Raw genomic sequence first — 24,457 nt, 5'->3', positions numbered from 1 at the left:
TTTAGTTGTGCGTGGATTTGCTGAACTCCCAAACCAGGATCTTGTATAGGGGTCTCATGCAGTCTCATTGCAATCTCTAATGCTTCAACCTGGGTGGATAACTTCTGTTGCGAGAGCGCCATCCTTAGGTGTGGCGTTAGGGACGCTACAAACCATGCGTGGTGTTGCGCGTCTGTCAAGGTCATATTGGCTTCGCAAATCATTGCTTTCAACCTCTGATCCAGTTCCCAGGGAGTCTCGCCTGGAAGCATCGTGATCTCCTTAAACCCAATAATCGACTGCATCTCCAATTTTGGCATACTAAACTCCCTATTCAGTGCGGTTTGGATTTCTGTGATCCCTGCATTTGGATTGTCATTAGACTGTTTAATGTACCATGTCAGCGCGCAGTCCTGCAACGCGCTCACCAGCATTGCCTTCTTTATGTTGTCGTCTGCGATTCCATTTGCTTCCCATACTGCCTTTACCACAAGCCAGAATTGATCTGGGTCTTCGTTCCCTACTCCTTTGAATACTGGTAATTTTACTGTGCTCGCCATACTGAATGGGGTGGGTGGCGGAGGAGGTGTGGACGGAGATGGAGGTGATGATGGTGAAGCCAGTGGCAGTGTAGAAGGGGATGGGATGCGCGGAGTCCGTTGCCTTATCAAAATGATTGTGCTTCTCGGGGAAACTTTCGCGAGCTCCTCCTTGCTCTCTCGCGAGGGTGAAATCAAAGGACTAGTTTCTAACTCTTCGCTACCTTTGTTTCTGTAAATATTCCCACTTCGCATAGTCCCAAACATTAATTTATTTGCATAACCCGCTTTTCACATAATAACATCTTAATCCTAGTGTTCAACGATTTAATATACTTACCTCACGGTCCTTTGAGGAAGCGTCATCCCGCCTCGCTATAGCTAACCGATGTGTCTATTGCGAACTCGGTGATGAACCCTCCTATAATCCGATTGAGCCAATGGTCCACTGCGCGCGCAATCTTGTCTTCTGATGCTTCTAGTATGCATACTAATTTTGGAGTCCACACGATCGATTTGTTGAGCCTACACCTTCCTTGATTGTCTGCTAGCTTCGCAATCCACTCATGCAGTTTAGAAGGAAAGGATGCAAAGAAAATTTCGTGGATTTTCGTATATAAATAGCACTCTAACCACTGTTCCTTTGATACTTTCGGATTCCTGTTTTCCTGTGCCGCGAACTGATGAATTTTTTTGTCCAACCACTTTTCAATTTATTTCTTTGTGGGATTCTGGTGACACGACATCAGACATCCCTTATGCAAATCCTAGTCCCGGAAACAGAACCATTTGTTGGCTTAGTGGGGCCTGACCGAGGTTCAAAAGTGATTTAGCCAAACAAATCCTGGTACTATTGGCCCTTTCAGCAATAGTCGGCGAAGCGCGGACTGAGGTCTCACCTAAAGTAGTATGGGAGGGTGCTAGAACTAGGTTTCCACACCCTAGGGATGTCTGATGAGCTCTGGTGGTCCACGGTTTGACCCTGTGTGCACGTCGCTACACGCATCTATTAGTCCCTCACAACTTGTGATTCTGCCTTCGCATAGCCCTACTTGGGGTGCGATCCGTATTATTATCCACGTTCCTTACTATTAACCTATTATTATCTGATTACTTAACTTATCTGTGTAATTCTAGTGATATTTAACAGTCTATTCAGCATTCATATAAGTGCACACGATAAGCAAAATAGTATAAATGCATAGAACGCAATACAAAAGAAGATACACAAAAATTGGATTCAACTTCTCTTTATTATTCTTTGTTCAAGGTTACAAAATCGACACCGCCTTGTGCACTCAGCTGTAGGGGTCCATGCACTTAGTTGCGGACTCTACTAGGCCTCTGTGCATTCAGCTGCAGAGCCTCTTCCTACTACTGCAACCAAAAGCACTTAGATTCTTACTCTATGCTCGAACCATTCGTATTCATCTATCTCTTCTTCCTTAGTTATATTTACAACTTAAAGCCTCGCTCTATTTATACAATCCCATGGTCCGCGACCGACATGATATTACATTACATTACAAAACTTAGGGTGGACAACCCTATGACTCAACCTATATTTCGTGCTTCGCGCCCGCAATTCGCAGAGTCTTACAATACATTTGACCAAAACTTGGGCTTTGAGCCCCAAAACATGGTTTGGGGGGATTCGATGCCCAACAATCATTGTTTAGTACCATGGCATGACCCTCCTCACACAATGAGAACACAGATGGGGGGGACGAGGTTGACACCAGAATAATGGAGCAAGATAGGGGGTTAACAATCTCAACCATGATAGACTAGGGGTAGAGGGTGTCACAGTATTTCAAGCTTGACCCAAGAGGCCGCCCAAGCTTACCAAGTCAACACGCCTCCACAGGTCCGACAATTGATCTTTGGGTGGGAGTCAGAATTAAAAACGAAAACAGAAAATATTGATCTAGACATGGACTGGTAGACCCTAGTCCATGACCTAGGCTATTCTAGAGGTCGGTATACCTAGTTTTAGTGGACAATAAATTTATATTGGATAATGAAAAATATTGTGGCAAAAGCAATGATGGATTCCTTTGTCGGCTCATCTAAGATTGAAATAGACTTGCAGGAAATACAAAGGGAATTTCAACTCATCCAACATTTGATCTAGCAATAAAATTCTCGCTTTAGTCACATAGAGAAGCATCCCCTGCCTCCCTCAAACCGAATTGTTGGGGTCCAGTGCTAAATATCTGATGCCCATAGACTCATCTGATGAGTAATTTGATAATTAGCATGGTTCTTTTTTTTTTTTTTAATTTTGAGATGTAATTAAGATGGATTTACAAATTTTGATGTTTAGTTACATAGTTAATAGGAAAAATAAAGAGAATCAGACATATATAGCGATGCTAGATAGTCTCAGGATTTTTAAGTTTAGGACAACTTATAATGCAGTCAGATGGCCAATAGACCTGGTTTCCCAAAGGGCAAGTTGAGGTCATCTAATCCTAATGGATATGGATGTAAAACTTGTATGTTGATTTTTATGAAATGGAATAGAAAGGTATTGCCAAGCTTACAAAAAAAACACATGCAAGAATGCAAAATTTAAGTTTTATAATTACATATTTTTTAAGATATTAATTACTTAATATATCAGGATTTAACATATATAACATAGGTGTTATCCTTTCACTAATTTACATGACATTTTATTTGGAGTGTCACTTCTACAGAGTTGTGGTTTTCAAGAATCACTTGAATCTTAATATATTTTTGGTGCTATAGAGTCAGACTAATACGTTATTGTTCTTTCTTCTTCTAAGAATGGCCACTTTAAACCTACATTCCAATTGTTATACAAAATTTGCATGTAACAACAAAAAATTTGGCACTCACAAATCTATTTAAAATGTAAAATGATGCATGAAAATTATTGATCGTCATCAAATTTTCACTTGACAGGGCAAACAAATTTGAAATTTTAAGCCTGATGCCAACTATTTTATAGATTAATGAGATGCATAACATTTTCTTATGTTGGTAGATGCCCTCTATCTTGGGAAATGATTTGTTGGGACTAACGAAAAGAATCAATAGGGAAATCAAATTTGATCTTCTTAATGTTTTATCAATGCATGGTATTGGGTCGATGCTAAGATTCGAAAATGCACAAACAAAATTTCTCTAAACTTCTGCTAGATGCTTTAGTAGTAGTCTAATGAGGACACAATTTCGGGAAAAATGGAAATTCTGGCACAATTCTAAGAAAATTCATGGATTTTTTTTGGAAATCCAGGTTAGATCTGTCAAGCTTTTAGATTTTAGGCGTTCCAAGATTCTTGGTAGAGCTAAATTCATTTCCATTATCAAAAAACTATTCAAACATTCCCAAATTAAATTTATTCAAAATTTTCTTGTCGAATTTATTATTCAGGCAAAATTGTGGTTTTCACAACTAAGTTTCTAGAGAAATAAGCATTTCTTGAAATCAATCAGATCTCAATGTTTATTCTTTTCAATAAATTAATTGAACATTAAAAGTATTTAGTGAATTAATTATTTCAAAATTAAAAAAGCTTCCAAATAAAATAAAATTCAACATAGATTTTATTATATTTAAAAATATATATAACTATGTAAAATTATTATTAATGTAAATTCAACAAAAAAAATCTATGAAAATAAAATTAAAACTATGTATGACTATTACTTTTTAATTAATTCATAATTATTCCATGTCACAATTCATCTTCGTAGACCTTAAATCCCAAAGAGAGTCTATGCATAGACTTTGAAGGGAGATTGCTCACATGTGAAACCTTCAAGTGAAAATTGTAAATTATCATATCACAATTCATCTTCATAGACCTTAAATCCCAGAGAAAGTATGTCCATAGATTTTGAAGGGAAATGGCTTACATATGAAAACTGAAAATTATCATTTTATCATATGTAGAGGAGAATCCCCATTTGTTCATATCACACACTAATGTTGTTTATTCTTGCTTGAAACCACTAACTTTATTAGTCACTGCCATCTGGAAATGGTCTTAGTCACTGCCATCTGGAAATGGTCCATATTCATTATTTACCTTGTCATTCAACTTCATGGTCTTATTTGGCCTCTCCCCGGGGTAGAAGAGGCTGGACTATATGTTATTTTGGGTTTAGGCAGTTGATTTTTTAAATGTTTTGCACTAGAGAACTAATGTTAACATTAGTTTGAGTTGTTATGGTTGCAGGTACTTGCATTTTATTTGGTTTATTGGTTGCAGGTAGTTGTATTTTATTTAGTTTATTGGCTATGTTGCAGGTAGTTATAGGTGTAGGGATTACAAGTGTATGCAGGGATTACAGGTGTATGTGTGCATGCAGATCCAAGTGGATGGAAGCTCTATGTGTCTTCTTGAAACTGAATGGACATTTTGGGCAGTATTAGCACTTCCTGGATGCTCTAGTCTTCCTCTTGCCTTTGGCTAAGCCAAGGCCCTGAGAGTAAGAGCAAAAATCTTGGTTCTCCATCTTCCTGGGATCATCCTGGAACAAATAGAGGCCCCGAGAGTAAGAGCAAGAATCTCAGTTCTCCATGTTCGCGGGATAATCCTAGCATAGATAGGAAAGGGTGAGGTAAACCCTCATTACCCAATAGAGCAGTAGGCCCTAAATCTATTAAAATAGGCAGGTTCAAGCCGTGGGAGACAACCTTAGCAGGTGGGGGGATCTCTTCTACCAGCGCTAATCCTGACTGAAGCGGTGTTGCTTGTGGTGGAGTTTCACAGGACTCACTTAAGGCTTATTTCCAAGTTTGTTAGTTGTATCGAATGAATACAGGCAGACCCAGCTATCAGACTAGAGATAAACCGAATGAAAGGATTTTAGTCACAATAATTCTGACTCTTGGAATATATATGGAATGACACTTCTACGGACAATAACCCGAATCTAATTCTTATCTCCTTAGGCTTGCATTAATGGCTACCCACTCATCATCTGAACAGGCAGTTCTACGGACAAGAACCCGCATCTGCTTCTTATCTCTTCAGGATTGCCATAATGGTTATGCACTCATCATCTGAACAGGCAAGAAGGGAAGGCATTTGGAATGAATGGCTGGCTTGAGGACATCCTTGGGAAATCATTCTGGCTTGCTTGGCTTAGACTGGAAAGAAAGGCTAGCTTGCATGAATGGCTAGGTTGTAGTGTCGAGAACCCGGATCTATCAATTTCAAAATCTGCATCTAAAAGGCATTACTAATCATACACATAGGAGGTTCTTGTTAGGGTTGCTTGTCGGCTTCCCTCCATCCCTAATGGTGAAACAACCAACAACATAAACATATGAGCCAATAGCTAAGATAGAAAGAAGAGCAAATGTGGTTAGACTATAAGAAGTGGCAGCGAGAACAACAGTATTAGTAGCAGTCGGCCTTATTATCAGAACTGAACAACGAATATGCCATCTGTTTGGGAAGCTATGACATATGTGTTGGTTAACCTGCTTAGGTTGATTTGATGGAGGTTAACGTAAATCATATAATTTATACATGTTCCTTGCTAATAATTCATTGTGAACACATTTCATTTGATTCAACATTATCCATGTAGGGTCATCATACGTGTAAGTTACTCTTATTGTTTTTTTTGCTCAAGTAAGATTAGGTCCTTCTATTCAACTATATGAAAAAAGTTACATAATATACATATAAAGGAGCTCTTGCCCACATGAAAGTCAAGCCCCACAAAGCCTTTATACCCAGGCCGTGGACCCACAATCTGAGTCGAGGGCCCACAAAACCTTTCAACGTTACCTCCGTGGAACCAGAACTCTCCATGACCGTTCGATCATTCTACAAAGATCTAGCGGTCAAGAGGCTATATCGGGTGTCCTTCATGCTCACCCTTTAACCATATACATGGACCCGAAAAAAGAATGTACCAACTCTAGTAACCATTTCGGGTCTGACTTGGGAGATAACCTCCGGGCTGTTTATCCGCCCGAAATCCACCGGATTCACGCGATCTCGAAAGGACTGTTCAACTTGCACGGAACTTAACTGCACCTTTGGACCCGAAACATAATAAAGACACTGCCTAATTACATTTTGGGTCTGTTTGGAAGGTTAACAGTCTTGCTGTTTGCCGCGTGAAAATCATTGGATTACTATGATTTCATCGACCCACCCACTCTTTAAATAAGCACTCGTCACAAAACATTGAAGGGCCATATTTAATGTATGTCTGATACATTTGAAGATTAGTCCTGTAAGTAGTTTCCCACCCAGAAACCATAGGATTTTAGTGTTCCAGGTGCATTTTCCTGCCCGAAGACCAGAGTAAAACTTCATCCTGCTCGTACTTCTTCCCCGTGTAGACCAAAACTCCTCTGTTTTCATCAAGCTTCACCCTGCTTATTTCCCCTGCTCTGATAGTATTCCTTGTCTAAGGTCGCCTGTCTGTGACACTCTTCCCGTAGTCGTCCTTGGGGAGTCCCTATCCAGTCATATCTTTTATTGCTTTTGGAACAGAGTACGCCTTCATTTGCCAAAATATCCGCTAATTTGTTGGTTGTTCATCGCACATGAATGAAACTAAGGGTTCTCATTGTGCGCAGGTGGGATTGAATAAGTTGATAGACTTGCAGTAACCTCCAGTGTTTCGACACTTTGTCTGGTGTTGAGCCATTGCAAATTTTCTTGACCGAATTGATTATCAGTTCAGAATCAGCTTCAATTATGGTGTTATGTAAATTGGAGTCTCTTAATATTTCTAGGCATTTCTCAAGGGCCATGAGCTCTGCCATATTATTTGTGGCCTTCCCCAAATGACTGTGAAAGATGGCTTTTATGAAACCCTGTTCATCTCTTATTACTCCTCCATAACCAGCCATGCCAGGGTTTCCTTTTGAGGCTCCATCTATATTTCATTTCATAAAACCATGGGGGGAGCTTGCCAGAAGTCGTTATCAACTGTTATATGACTTAAAGTCTTGCTTATGCCCTGGGGGAAGAGCCCCTGTAGGCCCAAATGCAGAAATATTTGCACATCCTGATCTTGAGGTTGGTTCTTAGGGGGGTTTTTTATAAGGGTTCCTACAGTCTCTTTGAGTTGTCTTATAATCTGGGTCATGATGCTCTGGGATGTACCAATCCTGTTCTTGAAGATCCTGTTGTTGCATTCTTTCTAGACATCCCAGATTAGAAAGCCTAGAACCAAAGCCCAAGCTTTGTTGATTATTTCATTTTTAGAGAAATTTCTCCTCCAATTCCTCAATGTCCTATTGATGCTACCAATGTCCCTGTTAGTTTGTCTGAAGATTGAAGCCACCCAATTCCACAAGGTGGAGGTGAATGGGCAGAGGTTGAGAAGGTGTTCCATAGTTTCTTCTTGTGATTCACACAACTGGCATCTAGATGGACCAATTACACCTCTCTTCCGAAGGTTTTCCCAAGTTAGAATTTTTTTGTGTTGCACCAACCACATGAACAGTTTGATTTTCATCCAGTTTTGGTTCTACCATAGGTCCTTCCATATCGTATCAGGGTTTGGAAATTCAAGCCCAAGGGCTACTCGCTTGGCCTCTTTGAGGTTAAAGTTGCCTTCATTGTTTTTACCCCATCTCAGTTGGTCTGAAGATGTTGATGTCAGAATTTTTCTCTGTTCCAAGATGTCTGTAAGAGCTTCTGCCTGGGCCTTCAACGGAGAGTCATCACTGTAAATCAGGTTCTTCCATATTCTCCATTTTCCATCGCTTCTATCCTAATCCTAGAAGTCATTTACCCTGAGTAACCCTTTGTCGTCAGTATCCTTCTTAAGATTGTCAAATTCTTCTCTTAACAGTTTAGGTTCCTGTTGCCAATTATCTTCCCAAAACCAAGCAAGGTTTCCATCTCTTATTTCCCAGAAACTATGTTTTTGAACAATGGCTCTATTCTCCCAAGCTTTGTTCCAAATGTGGGAGCCTTTGATGAGCCCAGACATTCTAATGTGCTCCCTTTCTTGCCAATTGTTTGCATATTTTTGTTTCCATACTTTGGCCCAAGGGGAAACCGATTCCTTTAGCCATCTCCACCATAGTTTTGCCCCCAAAACTTTGTTGAGGGTTTCAGGGTCATCAAGTCCCAAACCTCCATGTGTCTTAGGTTTACAGATCTTTTCCCAGGCTACCAAAGCCCATTTCTTTTTTTCTTCCCCTTTGCCCCAAAGAAAATCTCTTTGGATATTTCTGATGTGTTGCACAACTCTTTTAGGAGCTAGAAGGGCTAAAAACATGAAGATGGGGACAATTTGTAGGATGGCTTTTGTAAGCACTAGCCTTCTTGCTAAATTCAAAGCCCTGTTTGTCCATTTCCGGATTTTGTCTTGGAGTTTATTAGTAACAGGCTCCCAAATTGTCTTGCTCAGAGGTTTGTCTATTAGAGGAACTCCCAAATATTTGGAGGGTAGTAGTTCTCTTTGAAAACCTAGAATTCTGGTGAGGTTTCTTTGAATAGCAATATCAATATTGAAAAATAAAATCTTTGATTTGGTAAGGCTTACCTCAGTACCCGCAACCATAGCAAAGTCGTTTAGGATTTGTTTGAAGGCATGAGCTTCCTTGACCATAGGTGTACCTTGCAACATGGTGTCGTCCACAAATTGTTGATGAGTCAAAGCATCCCCATTCAGGGTGAGTTTTAGACCCTAAATTTTGCCTTCTGCTTTGGCAGATTTGAGCGCATTTCCTAGCCCTTCCATCATGAGAATAAAGAGGAAGGGTAAGAGCAGATCACCTTGTCTGAGTCCTCTTGAAGGCTTAAATGGTTTGGATGGTGAGCCATTTAGCAGTATTGAAAAACTTGAGGTGGTAACAAGGGCCATTACCCATCTTATCCAGTTGTGGTCAAAGCCATATGCTATTAGTACTTCCTTGATGTATGCCCAACTTAGCTTATCATATGCCTTCTCTAGGTCAAGTTGTATAATCATACCTGCCTGCTTATTGCTCTTAAGTGAGTGGACCACCTCGTGAGCTTGAATGATGTTATTTAGAATTTGCCTACCTTCCACATATCCAGTTTGCTCCTCAGACACTAGAGTTGGAAGAAGGGGCTTGAGCCTGTTTGCAATTATTTTGGAATTAGTTTTGTACACCACATTAAATAATGCTATGGGTCTAAATCTATCTAGTGTCATAGCATTTTCCTGCTTAGGAATCAAGGCTATGAAAGAGGTGTTGAGCGCCTTTAGAACAATTTTGTTTTTCCTTGAGTCCTCCACAACATTAAGGATATCTTGCTTGACTATTTTCCAACATGCTTTGAAGAAGTCAACGTTGAAACCATCCAGACCTAGAGCTTTCCCATTTTGCATCTCTTTGATGACTTTGTTGACCTCCTCTTCATTCACTGGCCTGTTAAGATTATAATTGTCTTCTCTTGTCACAAGCTTAGGAATGTGCTTAGTGAAGTCATTGATGAATTGTGTTCTGTCTATGAGAGGCTCCTCTGCTATGCCTTGGAAATGTTGAACCAGGGCAGCTTCTATTTCTTTGTGGGTACTGATCTACTTTCCTTGAGTATCTTTCAGTTTTAAAATCCTGTTATGAGACCTATGATCCATGGTAGACTTGTGAAAAAACCTTGTATTCCTTTCTCCTTCCTTTAACCATTGTACCCTCAATTTTTGTTTCCAGAAGATTTCCTCTTGCTTGCACAAGTCTTCCCAATCCTGTTGCAGTGAGTCAGCTTGTTTCTTACCTTCCTCGGTGAAGCCATATGTGATGAGGACCTGGTTAATTTCTTGTAGCTTCTGTTCAACTACTTTTTTGGCTTCGAAGATATTGCCAAACTCATTCTTATTCCAATCTTTAAGCCTGAGTTTGATGTGTTTCAATCTCTGATGCAGAAGGAACATTTTAGTACCCTGAACATGCAAATCTTCTATCCACCATTTTTCAATATTGCTGATGAAGTCAGGATGGGTAAGCCAAATGTTTTCAAACCTGAAAGGTCTGTTCCTCGGAGTTCCTATAAAGGGCGCTTCTAGTTGAATAGGCCAGTGATCTGAGCCTCCAAAAGGGAGGATCATAGCTGACAAGTCAATGCCTGTGAGGATGAGGTCCTCAGAGATAATGAATCTATCTAGTTTAGAGGCCACTTGAGAAGCCCCTCCCCTTTTATTATTCCAGGTAAAGATACCATTATTGGTTTTTGTATCTACTAGCCTCATGTTGTTTATGAAGTTCTGAAATGCTATGGAATCTCTGCCTAGTGATCTGGTCCCACCTTTTTTTCTGAGAGAGACCTGATCATATTAAAGTCCCCTCCAAGAATCCAGGGGATACCCAGATGTCTTTCTCTTAGTTCCTCCAGTGAGGTTAGAAGCCTGAATTTGTCTTCAAGCTTTTGTGGACCATAGACATTTGTGATCAAATAAACTTCCTTGTCCCCAAAGGTTGGATGACCACTGATAGGTAGTTCCTAGATGCTTCAACATCTAGGATTCCAAGTTTCTGGGGTTCCAAAGTGTGAGAATTCCTCCTGCTGCGTTGTCTGCTTTAACTTCTAGATATTCATACTTAATAAGCCATTTGCTATGTATCTCTCTTATTTTTTCTATAGAACATTTTGTTTCCTCGATAAATACCATATCTAGTTTTTCTTCTTTCATTCTATCACTGAGATTTCTTTGTTTCCTTTTACTTCCTAGCCCCCTAATATTCCATGTTGTGAGCTTCATCAAGAAAGATTTGTAAATGAGTAACTAGTTAGGTCTTTCATCTTACCTGAGTTGATCATGAGTTTTCCACATTCTATCAGCAGCTCATTCTATTTTTTTCTTCCTCTTTTCCTTCCTGGGTTCTTGGGAGCTTGTCCCACTGTTGCCTCCATCATTTTAACCCCTTTGTTGTCCTGACTATCATGGTTTCTTTTGACCCCAGAACCCTTTGCCTGAGTTCTCCAGAGGAAGAGTTGTTGTACTCTGTTAAACTCCTCTTGAGGTAGCGAATCCACTCCTTTGGTAGTTCCTTCCTCCAGGAACTTTTCTAGATCGAGTTGCTCCCTTTCCAGAATTTCCTGCAGTTCATGATCCTCTGTTCCCACTTCGCTTGGGGTCATCTCTTGGTCCCTGTCAAGTTCCATAGTGCTTGGTTGATCCTCCTTTTGTTGGCTTTTTTCAGGTCTATCCTCCATGCTTTCATCCTTTTCCTTCTCTACAGGACTGTCCTTCAGTACTTGGTTCGCTCTTTCATCCCCCGCTTCTTCTTCTAATATCTTGAACCTATTATGACTAGGCTGCTTTTCCTCATAGATTTTTTTCTGGTTCTTTCTCCCTCCTTTTCCTCTGCCTCCCACTTTGGTAAAGCTTTCAGTCTCTTTCCCTGAGGTTGCTTTGATACTGCTCTCCATTTTATTTAAAGGGCAGTCTCTGAAGAGGTGCCCATGTTCATGGAATTTGCGACATCAGAAAGGGACATGCTCATAGTCCACCGCCTGCACCCATTCTTCATCATATACTTCTAGAATTATTTCATCCGGCAGAGCCCCAGAAAGGTCCATTTCTATGCATATTCAGGCAAAGGAGGTATATTTTCCGTGCAGTGTGGCCTCTGATATTTTTAAAAAATGCCTTAGTTTATTTCCTATGGCTTTTAATGATTCTGGCAGCCAATAATCTAGAGGTAGGGAATAGAGTCTTATCCATACTGGCATCGATGTAAATGTTTCTTGTTACGAGACAAAATTCATCACCCATGGCTGCATATAGAGGCCTATAGCAACATAGTAGGATGGTCCTTCTTCAAACACCTTGTCTTTATCCTCTAGATTTGTGAACACAACTGTGAAGAAACCCTTGGATCCAAGTTGCAGATCTATTTCTCCCTTAGCTTTCCAATGGTTCTTTATCCATGCATATAAAGCTTTCTCCGTTGGCCATAGACCCATGAATTTTCATATCACTGCATAAGTCGCCATGTGCTCCCTATGCACCTGTAGCGCTGGATCACTTAGTACCACTTGAGGTGTGATGGATGTCTTAGGTTTACATGGTCCTAACCGACTTCTGGGGTCAGCTTTCTGACTGTCTCCTCCTATTCGCTTCTCTCTTCTGACTTCCTCCTGCGTTTCTGCCTGCCCCTGTGATCTGTTGTTTTCCGGTTTTCCTCTATCTATACTCCCAGTTTCCACTTCCATTGGCTTCTTGAAACGATTTGAGACTACATGACTGTAGGAGGGAGTGGAACTCCCCCCTTCACGCCCCTCCATGGTGCCCAACACTGAAAACCTACTACAAACCCTAGTTCTGCGCATTTACTCGGGTGAAAAAAGGAATCCTCAAGTCCAAAATGAATTGAATTCAATCTAAAGCAACCATAAGTTACTCTTATTTTTATATAATAAGGTTGTTGTCAATAAAGTTCTATTGTCTGAAAATCATTTAGAGGTGACTTGAGTGCTTCCACTTTTGCTTTTGCTTCGGATATCAAGTAAGTAAAAGCATTACTGATTAAACTCTTTGCTTTGATGCTCTTATTACTTATTAAATTGTTCGCATAAGGATGTTGTATCTTCTTTGGAAGTCTTAGGGTTCTGCCCCATCCAGAGGGTGTCTGGAAACAAGTAATATCCAGTTTTTTAGAACCAATCCATTCAACTACTTGAACACTGACAATTATCAAAGCATCATGCTCTATAGTCAGAATCACTAGCAGGCCATAACCTATATCACACTAAATTTGTGATGAGAAAGCCTACCAATAGCCCTAGCTGACCATGTCGCATGACCTCAACCTATTTATTTGAAAAATTGATTGGTTTATTTATAAATCGGCGGGGCAGAATCCGAGTTGCTCCAATGCCACTGACATCCAAAGTAACGGTTCTAACCTTTGATCCCAACTTAGCTTGTATTTAGATTAAGGACCAGATTCGAAACAAGACGAAACAACGATGATCCTATTTATCCTCTATGCTCGCTCATGTAATCTTAGAAACCCCTTACTGCTCAAATGTTTCCCATGTACATCTGCAGACTCATAGTGTTGTGTTTTCCGAGGAATCTCTTCGCCCAAATTTATTAACATTGGTTTTGGTTAACATTAGCAGGGGTAACATTGACTAATCTGTGCAATAGCTTACCTATAATGCCATAATATTTGGGCTAAACTATAACCTTACAGTGTTTATTATACCACTTTAATTGAGGCTTCCACTCTTTTATCTGGAGTTGTATATTTGATAAGTTTTTATAGAAAATTTACTTAAATGTGTTTTCTTTTTTGAAGTTTTATACAAATTCAAAACCTTAAGAGAGACCATTCTTCCTATTACCCTTATTGCAATTATAGTTAAATCTATGTTGAACATCATTACCGATGAACGAACTTGTAGATGTTTAAAATACTCAGAAACCAATGATAATTTGTTGCTGGTCAAAAATATCTTATTGCGTTCAGAGATTTCATCTTCATTCAATGTCGTTAAATCTCTATGCACACGACATTCAATGTTATACTTTGCTCTTTAGATGGTGATTGCTTAGATCATATTAGCTGCTAGTTCACCTTGCTATAGGACCTTGACTTTACATGAAGAGTTATGCATCTTACTTTATAAGAGAGTTCTTTGGTTAACCCTTCCATTTTTTCCTTTTTTCTTATTTTTTCTATTGTAGTTCTATTTTCCCATGCGTGCTTGATTGCTGCTTCCACCCTTCCCCCTAGAGGTGTTGTGCTTGCAAACTGGCTTCATCAATTATCTTTGGTTTGAACACATTAGTTGATGCCAAATCTGGGGTAGCAATGCTCCCAGGTATTTGATTAGTGTTTCTAGGATTTTGAGAGAGACCCCTAGTTGAATTTCTCTCTTCTTGAACTTTGTCGTGAACTCCTACACTGATTGTCCTTGTGTATGGCTGAAGTAGTTCCATACAATCTGTTGTTTCTCCTGATATCTGATTGGGTCAAATTGGGCTTTTATCATGCTCTTTAATAGCTCCCAATCAGTGATCGATGGATCATTTTCCAGTGTTTTACTTGCTGCATCACTCCCACCATTGCAGAACATGGCCGTCAAGCTTCAACCAGGAAAAAGCAATCTTTTGCTTCCCGATTAGAGCAGGTTAAACATTAACCAATCAGCGCACTATAGGATGCTTAGGATTGCTTTGAAAATTAACTAATCAGTGCCTCTATAGGATGCTTAGGATTGCTTTAGATGGTGATTGCTCTCTGGAGTTTTTGGGATATAGCCTTAGTGGAACAACAATATCTATGGCTTCTTAGTGATGCCGACAGTCATGGTTTGCCCAATTGTGATGATCTTGTGACATCACAACCCTTCCATTGCTTGTAAAAAGGTGTTGCTTCCTGTGTCACTGCCACAATCTTCTTCTCATTCCATTTTTTCTTTTTTTCTTCTTTTTTCTATTGTGGTTTTATTTTTTTGTGTGTGTTTGATTGCTACTACCACCCTTTTATCTGGAGTTGTATATTCGATAATTTTTTATAGAAAATTTACTTAAATGTGTTTTCTTTTTTGAAGTTATATACAAATTCAAAACCTTAAGAGAGACCATTCTTCCTATTACCCTTATTGCAATTATAGTTAAATCTGTCTTGAACATCATTACCGATGAACGAACTTATAGATGTTTAAAAGACTCAAAAACCAATGTTAATTTGTTGCTGGTCAAAAATATCTTATTACGTTCAAAGATTTCATCTTCATTCAATGTTGTCAAATCTCTATGCACATGACATTCAATGCTATAAAATCTTTATCCACACGGCAAGTAGAAACAAAAACTTTATTCGCGCTGCCAACTTTGGTTGTAATTGTGACCGCCTTTGCTCTTTAGATGGTGATTGCTTAGGTCATATTCGCTGCTAGTTCACCTTGCTATAGGACCCCAACTTTACATGAAGATTTATGCATCTTTCTTTATAGCAGAGTTTTTTGGTTAATCCTTCCATTGCTTGATAAAGGGTGTTGCTTCCTGTGTCACTGCCACAATCTTCTTCTCATTCCATTTTTTCTTTTTTCCTTCTTTTGAAGATTATTTATTAACAAACGACAAATACCAAAAATAAAATGCCCTCCACCCCTGAATTATGTGCTAGTTCCATCAATAGAAAATTAGAAATAAGATTAATAGAAAATTAAAAAATTATTTTTGAATTTATGAGAAAATAAGAATATTAAGTTTCTTTTAGAAACTTTATCTAAAATTATTAAAAAAACTCAGAAAAAATATTAAAAATCAATACACTTTGATGCAAACCTATTCCTATAATCCATAAGGAATAATACTAATAAAGATAAAACATAATAATTATTATTATTATTTAAATAAATAAAATAATTATATTTTTAATTTTAAATAAATTATTATTAAAAATTTTAGATAAAACATAATTATTATTATTTAAATAAATAAAATAATTATATTTTTAATTTTAAATAAATTATTATTAAAAATTTTAATTAAATTTTTAAAGTTTAAGAAAAAAAATAGTCCATAAAAAATATTTTTATCTTACCATTATTTTCTGAAAAATATATAATTAAATTCAATATTTTTTTTTTAAATTTATTTATTATAAAAGAAATGAAATACAAATTAATTAAAAATATTAATGGTTTATATTTCATATTTATATAAATTATTAAAATATGTTATTAAATAATATATTTTTATATCCATTTCATCATAATTTTCACTTTTATTAAACTTACAAACATTTTAAAGTTTAATTTGGATTTCTTCCATTATGGTCAAAGTAGTTTGTTAATGATAGTGTAGATTAGTCACTAATAAAGTGACTTTTGGCATTTAAAATGTTGATACTATTTCAAAAATCTGGAGGGTTTGATTGCTTTTTGTTGAGCTAAGATTATGGGATAGGTATAAAAAAACCTTACCACAATCATTTTACATTTGAGACAGAATCATTGAGTCTCAGGGAGTTAAAATATTTTATAGCAATTATGATTATGGTCCAAACCCATTTAGCAACGCATTTAGCAATAGGCACACTCTTCCATGTGGATAATTATATGATTGAGATTAGAGGTGTGATTGGGACTCTTAGCTCTTTCACCGTTGAAGATCCATTAACCATTTGATTTTAGCTTGAAGGTGAGGAAACATGTTGCACATGTATGTAAATAAGTAGTCTAGTGGCCAATGTGCTTGGTATGTTTACAGATCTTATCCATCCTCGTCACTAGTTGTTGTTTAGAATTTTATTGGTTTTTTCTATAGTTTAGGATATTTTTTGTTTGGTAAGTTGATGTTTGTATTAGATTTTCAGATATTTACATCATATTTACTAGAAAATTTGAATAAAGATAATTATGAAATTATTTTAATAAAATTAAATTGAAAATAAAGAAATATGTTCATAAAGTTAACAGCATGTTGTTGCCAGATAAAAGAAATTTCAATAAAAAAATGACCTTACTCATTCACAAAGTCTAAAAAAATAAAATAAAAAATAAAATTAATATTAAGTTGAAGTGGAAATACCCTAAAGAACAGACATAGAAATCTTGAAATTAAATAATATGATCTAAAAGAACCTGTGCCTATAGAAAAGACCATGTGATAAATCAATGATTAACTCACTGCTTTTACATCCTATGTATTACATGGGAATAAAATGATACTAACCATTAACCTAGTGCATTACTGCCTAATATTTAAGTAAAAAATACACCACAACTTCTAAATCACGTTTGATAAATTTTGCTCCGAAAAGTTAGTTCTCAGGATATAAACGCTGCAGGTTAGAATCTCATGAATTCTACCTTTGTCGTCACCCCTCAGTGTCCCGCCAAGAGTGGAGAGGGCGACACGCTCTACCATCAGTTTTCCCCATACTCTTATTTCTTCGATTACAAATCACGAAGAGTGAGATGCCGATCCTACTTATGTCATCCTGCACAATCGTTAGGGAAGTTGCTAGATGGCAGGGTTTGAACAGCCGTGATCAAACATTTATAAATTTGCCATCAAATGAAATCTATTTGTGACACAGAGTTCACAATGGAGGAATCGATGAAGCGCTGTGCTGCGAATTACCCTCCGTTGTCACCCATCCGCTTCATAGAGAGGGTTGCCATTGTCTATGGGGATTCCACATCCCTCGTCTACAATTCCACACGTTTTACATTGTCTCAGACTTACCAACGCTGTCGCAGGCTCGCCTCTGCTCTCTCTGCTCGCAATATCTCAACAGGTGATGTGGTAAGTATTCTAATCTTTCATATCATAATTTTTGTGGCAATTTTATTATCTTTGACAATACAGGAGACCCACAAGAGCAGAACAGTATATAATCTTGACCTTATTGACTCTGCAGGTCTCCGTGGTGGCTCCCAACGTTCCTGCCATTTATGAAATGCATTTCGCAGTTCCAATGGCAGGGGCGGTTCTCAATAACATCAACACGCGTCTGGATGCTCGAACTATGGCTTTTCAATTCAATCACTGTCAACCCAAGATCGTGTTTGTGGACCATCAGTTCTTGCCTGTCGTCACTGAAGCTCTACACGGAACCAACCATAAGCATAAGCCCACGGTGGTACTCATCCCGGAGCTGGTCAATGGCACAGAAATAATTCCCACGAGTACAACAACAGGCACAACATACGAAGGGCTATTGCAAGAGGGAGATCCCGAGTTCGAGACACAGTGGCCCGTGGACGAATGGGAGAGTATCGTTCTGAATTACACATCGGGCACAACCTCTGCGCCGAAGGGAGTAGTTAACAGCCACAGGGGCATCTACATAATGGTTATGGATAATCTTTTAATATGGGGCTTGAGGTCGCAGCCTGTTTATCTGTGGACTTTGCCCATGTTTCACAGCAACGGCTGGCGTTTCACGTGGGGAATAGCTGCCCTCGGCGGCACAAATATCTGCTTAAGGAAGTTCGACGGCCACATCATCTATAAAGCCCTCAACGACCACCAGGTTACACATCTCTGCGCCGCGCCTGTGGTGCTTAGCATGATGGCAAACGTAGATCCATCCGACAGAAAGCCTTTGCCCCATCGGGCGGAGATCTTAACCGCGGGCGCTCCTCCGCCTGCTGCTGTGCTGCATAAAATTGAAGAGCTGGGATTCTCTGTCACTCATGGCTATGGCCTCACAGAGACCAGAGGACCGGTGGTTACTTGCGCTTGGAAAAGTGAGTGGGACAGACTTCCGGCCGAGGAGAGGGCTAAACTCAAAGCCAGACAGGGCGTTAGGGGGTTTGGCTTGACGGAATTGGACGTAAAAGATCCGGGTAGCATGAGTAGCGTGGCGAGAGACGGAGTGCAGATGGGTGAGGTTATGATGAGAGCGCCGAGTGTTCTGAAGGGATATCTGAAGGACGAGAGGAGCACTGCAAAAGCCATGGAAGGTGGGTGGTTCCACACGGGGGATCTGGCAGTGATCCATCCGGACGGTTACCTGGAAATAAAGGATCTTTCCAAAGACGTTATAATCTCAGGGGGGGAGAACATCAGTAGTGTGGCGGTGGAGTCAGTGTTGTATTGCCATCCCATGGTTGTTGACGCAGCGGTTGTGGCGAGGCCTGATCCTTTCTGGAGGGAGAGCCCATGTGCCTTTGTGAGTACCAAAGGAGGGCAAAGCAATCCTAATGTGTCGAGGGTAACGGTAACGGAGGCGGAGATGATTTCGTTCTGCAGATAGAGGCTGCCTCACTTCATGGTTCCCAAAACTGTTGTGTTCATAGAGTCACTGCCCAAGACGTTCACTGGTAAAATTCAAAAGTTTCTTCTCAGGGAAATGGCTAAAAAACTGCCACACAAAGAGCAGCACTTGGAAAAAATGGATATCGTAAGCAAGCACTGAGCACTAGACAATTTTTTTTTATCAAAATGATTGGACTGACCTCTTCGATTGAGCTGGTATAGATTGACCGTGATGTAGTGTGAATGTATTAGGGTTGTTCACATGCTATACCTCTTAGAACATATCTGTTGGGCAAAGATGATGGAAGATCCAAAGTGTTCAGACTCTTAGCATGCATGGATGGATCATTTATGGTTCCACTATTTAGTATTTGTTATAGTACTCTGTGTTTCCTTACCTTCCATTTAAGATAGGGTAACGAGGTGTCTATGTCTGTTTCTATTTTGCCATCTCCTGTGTCCGTGCAGCACCAATAATGTTATCTGACTCCATCGCGTTTTATTTACAGAATGGTTATTGTGATACTTTGTCATGTTCATCCTTTTTTTTAATCATAATGGATTAATAAGATCATTAGCAATCTGACTGTATTGGGTTTCTAATTGTATTGGTTATTGTGTTTTTATTTTTATTTTTTAATTATATTATATTGCTATTTAATTAATTAAATTGAAAAGTTAAATATTTTTATTAATATATGATATAAAATTATAATAAGATTATTAGCAATCTGACTGTACTCGGCTTCTAATTGTATTGGTTATTGTGTTTTTATTTTTATTTTTTAATTATATTATATTGCGATTTGATTAATTATATTAAAAAGTTAAATATTTTATTAATATATGTTATAAAATTATAATAATGGTATATTTATACGAAAACAATTATTACTATTTTGATAACATGAAAAACTTATACAAGAAAATCTAAGCCATACTAAAAATAAAAATAAACATGGTTATATTCTTGAAAAACTTATACAAGCAAATCCAACCAATACTAAAAATATAGCCAATACTAAAAGTAAAAATAAACATTGTAATACTAAAAATAGAAATAAACATTTAATTTACAATCGTCACACAGGGGTTGTCTACCAACTTCACAAATTCGTTTCGTTTAAAAAAAAAAGTAGTTTTTTTTTTTTTTCAGAGGAAAAAAACTAGATATATTATATGAGAAATATAAAGTAGTTGCGATACATCTTCAGATTTCAGATTAGCGTTCCTGCATTCTAAATTCTTATTTGAACTATAGGATTTTTTTTCATAAAATCAAAATATTGGAGTGTTTGAATCAATTTTTTAATGGTGAAAATGGATTTAACACCATCAAGAATCCCACAATCATTCAAAATCCTAAAGTTTAAAAATTATAACCTAGATTTTCAAAAATTTCTACCAAATTTTATCAAAAATTTCTGCTAATTTTTATCCAAAAATTCTGCCATAAATAAAATAATTACACGATCTTATATTCATAGTTTTTTGGGGTTTTGAGTGGTTTTCAATGTTCTTGTTCTCTTGATTTTTAATCATAATTATTATTTATTTGTATTAACACATTATATATAAATATATTTAATTTTAATTTAATTATAATGATTATTTTTTATGTTTCTGATTTAGTTTGGAATTAGTTTTAATAAGAATTGAACCTCTGCTTCTGTGCAAAATTTTTCACCATAGATCCCATCTATTTAAGGATTTTGTTAACTTTTACCGTTAATAGATTTTTTATTTTATTTGTTATAAGGTAATTTTATGTTGTAAGAAATAAACTAAACAATTGGTATATATTTATTTAGCTATAATCAATGAATGATGTTATTTACAATAATATATTTATTGCAATTTGGTTTTGAATTTTCCATATATGGATTTCAACATTAAATTGTATTAAGTTTGGCATTTCAATTACATTTGTATAATCATTTTTAGTTAAATATTTATCCATATCCGTGGGAGAGAAAATATAGTCTAAACTCATCATTCTTTCCAAAAGAGCTTTCAAAGCTTTCATGATATGGGGATTGGATTATTTATAATTTGTCAATTATCTTGGTACTTTTTGGGTGGAAAAATTGGCTTATAGGGCCCATTTGAGTGGTAGGCCTAATTTAGAAAATTGCTGTCTAGAACCTCTCAAACCAATTTTGAGGCACTACATGAATTTTTTTAGGATTGCAAGGTCCAAAACTTGTGCACACACCATCTAAATTGATCTACATTTTGATTCCTTTCCAATGGTCCAAAATCACCTCAATCACAACTCACATGGGGAAGTTACACCTCCCTCAAGTTGACCCACTTAATTGACAACCATGGTATGAGTGGATGACACAATGACCCTTGTTACTCACACATGCAAGGCTAGTGACATGATGGCACATAAGAATATTCTAGAAAGTCCAAAACCTTATCACATTAAGGGTTAAGGAAATAAAACCCGTAACCCTAGATGGCTATCAAGTTATGTTAATTATTGGGCCACTAGGAGGAAAAGGGGTTCCATTCTTTTGCATTGTACTTGTCCCATAGTTGAGAAAAACATTTGAGAATGGTATTTTCAGAGCATGACAAAGGAGGAGGAGGATCTTGTAGAAGGCATTCATGCCACAATGTTCTAAGGTAACTCCATAGGAGTTCCCATTTTTCTATGTACATTTACAAAAGAAAATAGAGAAGCAGATAGATCTCACCTTCTCATTAGGTTTTCTCCTATATTAGGTTTGCTACGATAAATATTATGTTTATTTGTGTTTTTATTGTTTTTATGTTCATGTTATTTCCATTTCAAAATTTATTTATTTCGTAAATTTAAACAAAACTAGTAAATAAATTAATCTAGAATATAAAAAAGTAAATATGCATAATCTAATATTTAAGAATATTATAGGATTTGTTGTGATGAACTATTCTATTGGAATATTCATGGCAAGTTACAAATCATATTGGTTACAAAGCGATGTTTGTTTGGAATATTTGTGTGAAATTGTAGGATCTGTGAGTTGGCTTAAGAAAAAGTTACAAATCCCTATCCATGGTGGATGAGTCTATTCAAAAAAAACCTCGAGATCCAATATAAGAGAGATTCACGAGACTAAAAAAGAGAAATCCATTGATATGGCCCTCCTCATGGAAGCTCTAGCAAGAAATCTCAAATTGTTCAGGGAGGTTGTGGAATTTAATTCAAAGATCATATTAGAGGGGAAATTGGGAGATCATGAAGACCTATGAAAGTAGTCAAGGAAATAGCCCAAGAAAGAGTAGCCAAGTTATAGTACCATTACCCCTTCAGAATCCTTGTTTAAAATATAAGAAGAAATAGATATCAATATGAAGGTGTAACTGATACATTAAAGTTGAATCATTGGTTGCAATAGTTAGAGTTCTATTTCAATGTTCACCATATAGAACAAGTTCATAATATTTATTTTGCCACACTAAATTAAAGGGCCATGCATCGACCTAGTAGGAAGGTCACATGGAGACACTTAAACTAAATGGTGATCCACCAATAACTAAGTGGGTGGATTTCAAAACCCTCATTAAGTCCTAGTTCTACCCTATTGGGTGTGTATAAGACTAGTAGATATGTTGGCATTAATTTAGGCAAAGGAAGGGGAGAATTGTACTAAAGTACACCACCAAGTTTAAGATAATGGCTATCAGGTTTGGTATTTGTCCTTAGAACTCAAATCTACTCCTCAAGTATATGGGGGGTATACATAATGATTTGTGGAAGAAAGTGATGATCTTGAATCCGAATATAGGTTATGAGGCTTGTGTGCAAGTAAAATATCTAGAAAATATAATCCATAAAAAATGGAAACTAAGTGGTTACGAATAGAAGGAGCACATGTAGGTTTTCAAGGGGGAAAGAAGAAATGGAAATGGAAAGTTGAGAAGATGACCACCATTGCACATTAGTGCAAGGTCCAAGAAATCACTACAAACATTTCAACATCAATGGTCACGTTGAAAAAATTGTTGCGAACTATAATGATAGCTAGACCCTAAAAATCATAAGATGGATGTCAAAAATAAGAACCTTCTAGCCATAAATTCAAGCAATAAGATAAAAACATCTAAATGTGAATGAGAAGATTACCTAAACATTAATGCGGAAGGAGATGAGTTTGATTATCCTTCATCACGAGGAGAAGGATATGAAAAATCTCTTCCACATCAAGATCCAAGTCAAGAATACCATGGTAGGTGCCTTATTTAATTTTAGTTCATAGGTGAATATCATAGTAGTTGATCTAGTTAGTAAGCTTGGATTAGAGGTTCATGATCATCCAACTCCACACCCATTAGGTGGGTGAACAAGGACGTAGAAATGAAGGCAACAAAAATAGTGTAAGCTCAAACTAACTATTAGGGTAGAGTTTATTGATGAAGTTGAGTTAGATGTATTGCTCTTTAATGTGTGTGGTGCAGTGTTTAGAAAACCCTTAATGTTTATGAGGGATGTAATCTTCATGTACAAAGAAAAATAGTATTTCTTGATAAAGGATGGGAAATTGTAGATCATCAATGCACATAAAGTAAATTGAAGATATTACTAGTAAGTGTCGACCAAGCTAAGAGGTTGATTAATTCTAGTTAAAAAAAAAATGTTACTTTTCATAAAAGAGAGAATCAACTAGGTGATAAATTGGTCTGCAAAGGCATCCTTGGAGAGATGTACTAAAGAGAAAAAACAACATTTGAAGGAAATGTTATAGGCATACAAAGAGATGTTCCATGAGACTAAATTCCTACCACCTATGCAAGAAGTGGAGCATGAGATACAATTTTTATTTAACTCCTAATCACTAAATATTGGATTGTGAAAATAGTTTGTCTAGAAGTAGATGAAATGGAAAAGTTGTAATAGTTACTGGAGTAGGGAGTTATTCATTTAAGAAATTCACATTGTGGGTCATCTATCATTATCATGCCTAATAAGGACAGGACTTGGCATATGTGTATAAACTATAGGGAATTGAATAAGATTACACACAAGAATAACTAACATTTTCCTAGGGTCAATAATTTGTTCGACCAATTGTAGCATGCCAAGTACTTCATAAAGCTAAATATCAAATTATGATACTAATAGGTATGTATCAAAGAATAAGACACTTATAAGACTTCCTTCAAGGCAAGGTAAGGTTTATGTGAATGGTTGGTCACGCCATTCTGTTTATGAAATGCATTATCTACTCAAACTCGCTATGCAATTGGCGCAATGAAGGGGGGGCTCTGCCTCCCTTCTAACCCCCAGTTAA

At 37.3% G+C, this 24,457-nt stretch overlaps 2 protein-coding genes across 2 annotated transcripts in view; both read left to right on the top strand.

The window, feature by feature from the left end:
* The window catches only part of LOC149260858 (disease resistance protein Roq1-like), a 137,937-nt gene that overhangs the window by 74,985 nt on the left and 38,495 nt on the right, over positions 1–24,457 (top strand). The window lies entirely within an intron of this gene.
* On the top strand, positions 17,304–19,693 carry LOC149260859 (putative acyl-activating enzyme 6). The gene is made up of 2 exons (XM_089380811.1): positions 17,304–17,717; positions 17,833–19,693. The coding sequence occupies exons 1-2, from the start codon at positions 17,487–17,489 to the stop codon at positions 19,171–19,173; spliced, it is 1,572 nt and encodes a 523-aa protein (XP_089236937.1). The 5' UTR covers positions 17,304–17,486; the 3' UTR covers positions 19,174–19,693.

The sequence above is a fragment of the Pinus tabuliformis genome, chromosome 6, assembly GCF_031772625.1.
Source record: "Pinus tabuliformis cultivar Carrire ecotype Pingquan chromosome 6, CPIR1, whole genome shotgun sequence".
NCBI lineage: Eukaryota > Viridiplantae > Streptophyta > Pinopsida > Pinales > Pinaceae > Pinus > Pinus tabuliformis.
This window is presented reverse-complemented; position numbering and strand designations above follow the sequence as displayed.

Coding starts and splice junctions, on each gene's coding strand:
- LOC149260859 (XM_089380811.1), top strand. CDS start 17,487: ATGAAATCTATTTGTGACACAGAGTTCACAATGGAGGAATCGATGAAG. Junction 17,718..17,832: donor ATATCTCAACAGGTGATGTG/GTAAGTATTCTA, acceptor TTGACTCTGCAG/GTCTCCGTGGTGGCTCCCAA.